The sequence below is a fragment of the Haplochromis burtoni genome, unplaced genomic scaffold, assembly GCF_018398535.1.
Source record: "Haplochromis burtoni strain Fernald_Lab_line unplaced genomic scaffold, NCSU_Asbu1 Contig_257, whole genome shotgun sequence".
NCBI classification, from domain to species: domain Eukaryota; kingdom Metazoa; phylum Chordata; class Actinopteri; order Cichliformes; family Cichlidae; genus Haplochromis; species Haplochromis burtoni.
Genome location: NW_024582618.1, coordinates 153,643 through 162,719, shown reverse-complemented (window position 1 = coordinate 162,719; position 9,077 = coordinate 153,643). Strand labels below are relative to the sequence as shown.

Sequence of the window (9,077 nt, the reverse complement as noted above, 5' to 3'; positions counted from 1 at the left end):
GTTGTGATGTTGTTTGTCTTTTGGAAAATCTAAAGTTCATGCCAGCAACACAGTTCAAAGAAGGTGGAGAGAGCACTTGTTTTGAAAATGGGCGTACTTCCATTCTTCTTCTTCTTCTTCTTCTTCTTCTTCTTCTTCTTCTTCTTTTATACAATTTTTAGATGCTAATTTATCATTTTTATTTATAAAAGTAAATTAATGTTTTTGATACATTTCATGTCCAGACAACCTAGATTATTTTTGTGCAAAATGTTTTTGACATTGTCTTGTGTTTGGATATATGGCCACTTAATTAGGTACAACTACCTCCAGACCTTTCTTAATTCTTTATGACATTTATTCATCAAGATGCTGGAAACAATCCTCAAACATTTTGCTCCATACTGAACTGATTTTTCACATCCATGATGTGAAAATCCTGTTCTAACAAATCCCAAAGGGCGCTCTATTGGATTAAGGTCTGATGAGTGTGGAGGCTATCTGGATACAGTGAACTCATTGTCATATTAAAAATAAACCGTTTGAGATGATTTGATCTTTGTCACATTGCACATTATCCTGCTGGAAACAGCCATCAGGAGATGAGTCATTAAGGAATGAACATGGTCATCAATAATAAAGGTTTTGTTTTGTACTTTGGACAGCCACTTTTACTCACTTCATAATGAATTCATCGTAGCACTAAAGTTGGACAGTAATACCAAAACTTGTTGTTTATCAGAACCATCTGAGCTGAGACTGAGGGTGGAGTCTGACAAAAGGGAAACTGTCACAGTTTTGTCTTGGAAGGACATTTCAGTGGAATCACGGAGTGAATCTGAAGGTTTTCAAATGGAAACTTCCACTTTCAGCCACTAGGTGGCAACACACACTCATGCCTTGTCCCACTTTGACCCACCTTTTCACCATTTTTACCCACAGCAAATGATTTCGTTCGCCTCATTATTTTTCATCAACCAAAACTAAACCATGTCTCATAGATTTCTAGTTATGCCAAAGAGATTAAAATGTTTCTTTTTTGAGCACGCAGTGCTCCATAACAAATGCTGTTTGACCGCAGTCAGCTCTGTCGTTGCACTAAAAAAACCCCCAACATAACCGGTTTTAGACCTGGGACAGTCCTGTGCAGCTGTTCTCAACTTCAGTTGTGTCCAAGTGATCCTATGATTTACAGTTAGAACCTGACTGATCATTTAACATTTAGCAAGGAATATAATTGATTAACACAGCACTGGGGAAAAAGTTGTGCTAGGAATGGGTGCAGTAAAAATAGTGTGTGCCTTTATTCTTCAACACACTCTGAACTCTCTTGGGCAGCTTTCCTGTAATTTCTCCAGGTTTCTTGAAGAACAGTCGTTTTCGTCTTCGTTGCTTGCTTAAAAGAAAAAGAAACATTCACAAAACACCCAAAGTTTGATCCTGGGAGGTAGAAAGGAGACTAAAGGAATGTGTGTAGCTGAGAATGGTTTCTTACACGGTTACATGCTGTGTTTTAATCCAGTTTCACGCCTTTGAACACATCTTCCATGGAAATGCTTGACTGCAGAAAGCAGGAAATCAGTTTCAAAAATATTCAGTGTACTGAATATCCAGAATGAAAGACACAGAAATAACCAGCTGCGTCTAATTGCATATATAACTGTCCCATCTCCCACGGCACAGGCCATGTTAATCAACCTTACACTGACCTCCTCCAGTCTTCCACATGAGCCGGGTGCTCTTTTAAACCCCAGGGACAGTTTGAGCAGACACTTAGGAGACGTTTGCACACTACAAACCGACCTTCAGCATACCCGCCTTTAGTATGGACCTGAGATTCCTCTTTTTATCTTCATCTCTGATTGTGGGGGCAACACTCAGCATCTCTCCGGCTGAACGCACTGCACACTGCAAAATCAAATGGTAACGTGTATTGTCTTTGAGGATTTGTGTGTGGAACTGAGATGTTGAATTATACACTTTGCAGTGCACCTTTTCCTAAAATGAATTCATGGAGTTATTAATAGCAGATGCAGAAGTTTTGTTGCAGTGATGTTCAATTCAGTCTTCTTTGGTCGTGTTTGTGCACTCACATTAGTCATGTCTGTGCAGAGAACAGTTTCCATTTTTTTTTCTTCTTAAAGTAACATCTCTCTTTAAGTGAACTGATATTTCTTGTGCTTCTGTCAACACATTTTGATTGAATAATTTCACTGCTCTGCTCTTCAGGCTCTTTGGCATCTCCTGCAGCAATGTCTCTGAAAGGCTTGTGAGCCAGATCAAAGCCTGGCAGATCAGCAGAAGCTGTCTGTATGCAGGAGAGCAGTGCTCCTATGAGGTCAGACACATCACTTCCTATTCTTTAAAGCGTGGGATAAATTTTTTACACTAAAAAACCTCAAACTTCACCCTCAGTGAAGATGAAGCATTTGCTAACCATTAATAACATTTGCTATGTATGTTATAAATGCTGTTTATGGGATTTGGGTAAAGTGATCTCTTTCTTGATGTATGTATTTAAATGAATGAGTTACTGCTAAAAGCAAAGACCCACAGACCCACAAACTCTGCCAGATCAAACATGCAGAACTACCTGCTGCCTGCTGTAAAGTTGTTGCAAGGGAGAAACTGAAAGTAGCACAGCGGTAAGTGGTATTATTGCATAGTAGAAGTATTTAGAAAACCACAGGAACTCAGTCTTGAAAGTGTCAGACCATGTAAAGCTAACAAGCAGGCGCACCGAATCTGAATGAATCGCATCGAAATGTCACCAAAACACTGCTGTCTCAATAACTGCAGTTTCTTCTCTGGCATTAACATCAGCATAGCAGGACTTTCCCCAGGTCAAGCAGTTCCTGTAGGTATGTTTAGGTGCCTTAACGTTTTAGAATAGAATAATCCTTTAATTGTCCCACAAGAGGAAATTTGGTTGTAAAAGGAGCAAAAAGACACATGTACAAACAGAGCAGGATACAAGACATAGAACAGAAGCACACAAAGATTTTTACATATTTACATCATAGACAATAGTTACCAAAACAGTACTGTACAGTTATTAAAATTAAAGTACAGATAAGTGGCAAACCTAGGTTGAGCTCTCAGCTGTCATTTTGCCAAGCCTGCAAACTCGTCAGACTCCTTCTGGCACTTTGTGTTACATAAAATGTTACTGTCAGACTTCAATCAGCTTGAAATGTCTTGACAGCTTGTCTCATCAGCTCCCAACCTGATCATAGCCACGCACACATCTCCCAGAACAAAGAAAGTGAACGACCTTCAGTTCCTTGTAGAGCAGTCCACAATTTGCAAAGTGACCGTAAGTGTGTATAAACTGTGTATAAATTACAGACTACAAGTATGGTGGAATGCTTGATCGGAGATAAAATCAGAACGCTGAACATTTCATCAGATTTACTCCCAGAATTTCTTGTTTGACAAGCCAACATGTTTCTGACGAGCAGGGAGAGGCGGTGTCTGAGTTCTCCACAGATCCAGCTGATAACGGCACAAACTACTGCAGCATGCAGAACCTGATGGACGGTAAGTGGAATAATCGCTCGATGTTACTGTGAATTATGAAATCACATCAGCAATGTTTGCTTCTCTCTGCTCAGGAAGTACACTGAGCGACGCCGAGGGATACAAAAAGTTCAGCAACAAGTGGATCTGCCCTGGTTTTGATGCCGCCAAGTGCGCCCTGCTGTAAGAGACGAACGGATCCTGCAGGCTCCATATGTTGCCTCTGAGAAATGTTTCCTTTGAACAATGTGTCCTTCTCCATAAACAGAAAATGTCCACAAAAGATATAATAATAGAGCGTTTATAACACATACATTCAGTAGGATGTAACTACATGAATCTTTTAACTGGTTAATAAACTGTAAATCCATGATATTTATTACTTTGCCTTGTTGAGAGTTTTGGTTTTTGTTTGTTTCCTGTTTTATACTGAGACTATTACTTGTCTTGTGCATAGCATAGACAGTGTGCAAAAGATTGATTGAGCTTTTCAGCATTTCTTAAGCTTGTATTCTTTGCAACAGCCAGCAGGGGGAGACTCCTGTAATTGGAAAAAAAAAGTTGTGTAGAAAGGTCTGGGCTTGCTTTCTCTGTGACCTCAGCAAATATTTTCCTGATAAAGTCAGGAGGTCTAACTTGGGTCTAATTTAAAATCTAATTGAAAACAATCTGATGTTCAGTCTGGAGCTCATGGGCCCAAAACAAGACTGGATAGAGTAACGTTTGCTTTACTGTGCGACGTCGAGGTCACTGCAGTGAGCACACATGGTTTCTCAGTCGTATCGAAATCATTTTGATTTCTCTACTAAGTCAAACTAATCAGAATACTAATCAAGTCATACTGAAAGCCGCTTTCACCTCTTCATGCTGTGCATGTTAACGGCACATACTCTAGCAAGCTGATGAAAGAATGGGCGGCATGCAGATTGGAATTAGTTTAATCTTTTCTTTTTTTCAAGTTCATTTCACTTTACATCATTTATAACTTCCAGGTTAGAATACATTCTGGAGAGCATGATCACAAGCTTTTAAAGACTGGTATTCTGAATACAGATGGATACAGATTTGAGAGAATATTCACACATTATACATACATTCATTTAAAAAAAAGAAATAGAATAAGAATCTGCTGCTTCAGACTGCTCATTTTTCTACCCTTGGCTCTGTTTCCTGTCAGAGTGAATTGATACAGTAATTTGGCCACCCCAGGTACGCAGCTCTGACTGTAAGCACTCGAACCTTCTGTTTGTGAGGAGCAGCCAATCACAACAAATCTTAAACACAGATTGTCCTAAAAGGGAGAGAAACGTATTTGTTTGAGATATTTCAGCAAGAATAAAAGTGCAAGAATAAAAATACGGAGCTGAAGCTCTTTGGTTCAGATGAGTTTTTCAAATAGTAAAATTATTAGACAGTTTGCCATTTAAATAAAATCTAAATGTTGATTGTTTTGTTCTGCACTCGTGCAGGTTTCAGAGCTGCTGACAGAAGACACACAAAGCTGCAAACTGCCGAAGGACAGTGAGCGAACGTGTGAGGGACTTTCCCACCAGCCTGCAGTAAATGTTTGGTTGGTGGAAAAAAAGCTTGGCTATCTCTCTCTCAAAAAAAGAAGATGCAAACATTTTGAAAATACCTGAAGTGAAACAGCTTTGCAGAGAAGCGGCTCAGGAATCAGTTGCATTAGCTGAAAGCGACATTGTTAATAGTGTTTTACACTTGCACAGTCATCCACATATGAATATAATCAAACTGTAAAAAAAAATCCAGAGATGAATATTAAGTTTAAATATGCTTCTGAAAACTGAAGACTGTGAACACATGACCACGGCAGTAGGATTTTCATTACGTAACGTGTTAATCAGGCAAAAGGTGATCAGCTTACATCTTCACAAAACTCTCAAAAATAAAAATCTAGTTTTGGCAACATTTTTAAACGTATATCCTCATAGAAGATATTCTTTGCTCTCAGTAGAAAAGCGTAGCACGTTTACTGAAGAAATCACGTCACCAGTTTCTCAAATTATTTGTCTTTCATTTGAGAAATCCTCACAAACGCTGAGAGTACATGCAAAGCCTTGTTTTCCGTGAACAAGGCTTTGGGAGTCTGTTTGCAGATTCATTGTGTTTTAATGCCTCCATGAATTTCTTCCTCTGTGTCAGATTCAGTCATGCAGCAATACAGCAACATCTGGGTGTATCTGGTGGCGAAGGCTAGACGAGGACACGGCGGAGGATGTGGGAGGGATGGGAAGAAAGAGAGGAACAGAAGAGGTCAGTTACAGCTGATTCATGATTCAGGATGACTAATGCTGAATTTGATGTTAAAGACGGCGGTATTTGGCAATCTGGGTAAAGGGCGAAAGGAGGACATGTAGCACGTAATTCTAAGGAGAATGACTTAAATCAGGGCGTTTTCACTTCTTTGAAAAAGGAAAAGAACAGAATGCTATGCAGTCCTGTGAAAATCTTTTTGTAGCTTGTGAAACCACCTTTAACGGCAATAACTTGAAGCGATCACTTTCTGTATTACTTTATGAGTCTGTCACATCATTGTGGCGATATTTTGGCCAACTCTTTAAAACGCTGCTTCAGTTCATTGAGGTTTGCAGGCATTCATTTATGCACAGCTGCAAAATAAGCTAAAACCATCACCCTCCACTACAGTTGGTATGAGGTGTTTGCACTGATATGCTGTGTTTGATTTACATCTCTACGTTTGTCCAGAAAACGTTGTTCCAACTTTGCAAACCTAAGCTGAGCTGCCAGGTTAGAACATCATGCCATCTCTCACATTCTTTCTCACTGCAATTGTTGCATTCCTATGGAAGCAGTAAAGATGTGCTTAGTTTTTCACATGACTATATATTCAACCAACAACGAGGCCTAGAGAAAAACTGAAAACAGTATAAAATATAGATTTTAAGTCTTACTGTTTAGCTTGCGGATGAATTTAGGCCTTCTCTCCTCAGGCAGGTAAATGGCCACGTAATAAACTGGCACACCAGACAGTGCAATACCAATTCCTATGAGGGAGTTGATGGTGTCACCGTACAGAGGGACGATGACTAAGAACAGGCTACAAAAACAGTAGATGAAGGGGAAGAACAAGGTGAGCTGTGAAGAGAGACACGCACATCTGGTTAGTCTTTCTGAGAATCTCTGAGTGTTTAAATGTGTATGTTGACATGAAGAGCAATGGTTCAAAACACAGTGTTCACCACCTTTTTACGTTCATAATCACTCAGTGTGCACAAAACAACACCGCACTTGAATTCTGAGTGCATGCAACTATGGTAACTATTTATATTTCTTTCTTTCTTTACACAATTCCTGATTTTATTTCATCATATGGAAGCTGATGTATAAACAAGGAACAGGTGGCAGTAGCAGGAAGTGAAAACAGTTTGTTGTGATGGGAGAGGTCAGATTTGGGGACAGCACTTTAGCAGAATCTGAAAATGTTTTTATATTTGCTTACAACCACTCGACAGCTTATTTCGCTCTTAAATGTGTATTTGTTGCTTTTGTGTTGTTTATAACGAGGGGCAAGTCACGCATTTTCTCCTCATTCATGCTAGTGTTTCAGCAGCGCTACAGCTGAATGGGTATAATTTTTAAACCATGAATTGTTAATCTAGTGTAAATAAACTCGGAGACGTTAATTGTGAAGGTCAAAGAAGTTGGCAAGCTTGCATACAGAAATTATGTCACGTCAAACAAAATACATATCTGACCTTTCTTAATGTGCTTGTGACTTCCTGTTTTAAGTTGAGATCCCAGACTGCCACGCATCCTTATCAGTTTCGGTTCCTCTCTTTGGCACCGTTCATGCCAGCTTTCCTGTTTTCAAATGTTTGTATGTAAACCTACTGGGCGCTAGATATCACACCAAAGCCAACGCTTTGCTGACTGCCTCTTATAACCTCTTACAGCTGTGGTGTGTGTTGGTAACATTTAGAAAGTCCTGTATATGATAAAATATCATGCCATATTTGACCTCTGACCTCTCTATCAAGGATAGTAGATTGTTCTGAATGTCAGAATGATATGATATTAATGCCATATAGTTATTTAAAGCTAGGTTTCCTGCTGGCATTGTTGGTGTTGACAGCATAGTGGCATATAGGGAATGATGTGGATCCTAAATATCATGTTATTTGGATCTCTGACCTTTTCTTCAAAAAAGGTCAAACTTAAAAAAAAAAGAAGCGTCACCTTGACAGGTCTGTATCTTTCCGGCTGGGTGATGCGTAGGTAGATGAGGCCAGCCACAGAGAGACCCACATAGAGCCAGTAGCTGAAGCTGAAGTAGTTGATGAGTTGAAACACGTCCCTCACACACAGGAAAATCAGGCCCATTAAGCCCTGTAGCCACACAGCACAAGGACAAGTAAAGAATCCCCATGGGATCGTGGTATGATGAAACACGTTCATTTGTGTTTTACAAGGCAGTTTTGTTTCTCACGTTGAATAGCAGAGCAGGTATGGGCGTGTAGCGCTTCAGGTGAATCAGACTCAGACTGTTGGGGAGGTGACCCTCTCTGGCTCCAACAAAAAACAGCCTGTGTGATCAGCGAGGTGGAAGGTTAGTGGGAACATACTTCATCAGTCATACTTCCATCACAAGTGCCATCAAAGTGTAAGTTGGGACACACTCTGTATTTTCTCATTACCGTGAAGCAGCAATGACGGAAGCATTGAGTCCTCCATAGCAGGACATGGCTACAGAAACAGGGATGATCCAGCTGAACGGCCCCAGGACCGCATTTCCAAATGTCTGTGGGGTCACATTTGCATTGGTTATTTCACACTGCATATTCACGATGAAGAGATCTGAGCAGTTTTCCTAAGGGTCTGTCGTGGCCTTAAACCCTTATATTTTCTGCAGCTGACGTAGATGTTACATTACTTTATTTTCTCAAGTCCTGTTTTCATCTCAGAGAACAAAATGTCCTGCTCTAAGCTGAACAGACCTATATTTAGCAGGAACGAAACTCTCAGGTGTCTCACCACAGCGACAGCGTCACTGGCAAGCAGAGAGGACATGTCTAGAACCACATAGTACGCCACGTTGGTCAGTAGGTAGATGATGGTCACTATGGGCATGGAAATGGCGATGGCCAGGGGCAGATTTCTGCAACAAAAGCATAATCACACACGGCGATTACAGAAGAATCTGACTTCAGCTCCTACACTTCATTTCCTTTTGTTCAGGAATATGTTTTACACAGAGCTGGGACAAAGAATAGCAGCTGGTTTCATGCCAACAATACACAATTTAAAAGTGTTCAGATAGTGATTAAAAGACAGTTATGGGACGCTGTGCTACAACAAGACTCGTGAAAGTAACTGAAATCATCTGCAGTTAAACCTGTGATAATGAAATTAGGCGTATTATCACCATTTAGGTTGCTTTAGTAGCTCTTCTTTGGGAGTCAAGCATTTTTCTGTCTTATAAATGTCCACTATTCGCTGTCTTTTAGCTCTTGTTTTGGTCTCCACCAGTTTTTGAAGGACTCTGTAGCTACTGCATGCTTCACTGTCGTTCCCAGCTGGTGTCCAAATGGGTCTGCACA

The 9,077-nt window shown here is 40.2% G+C and overlaps 1 protein-coding gene across 1 annotated transcript in view; it reads right to left on the bottom strand.

The window, feature by feature from the left end:
- Positions 1-4,420: 4,420 nt before the first annotated feature.
- The window catches only part of LOC102300451 (Y+L amino acid transporter 2), a 20,482-nt gene continuing 15,825 nt past the window's right edge, over positions 4,421-9,077 (bottom strand). Inside the window, exons 5-10 of the mRNA XM_005939048.2 lie at positions 8,512-8,635; positions 8,175-8,278; positions 7,967-8,063; positions 7,717-7,866; positions 6,432-6,615; positions 4,421-5,712 (exon numbers count right to left, since the gene is read on the bottom strand). Coding sequence (XP_005939110.1) covers positions 5,618-5,712; positions 6,432-6,615; positions 7,717-7,866; positions 7,967-8,063; positions 8,175-8,278; positions 8,512-8,635 — 754 coding nt within the window. The 3' untranslated portion in view covers positions 4,421-5,617. The remainder of the gene's footprint in view (positions 5,713-6,431; positions 6,616-7,716; positions 7,867-7,966; positions 8,064-8,174; positions 8,279-8,511; positions 8,636-9,077) is intronic.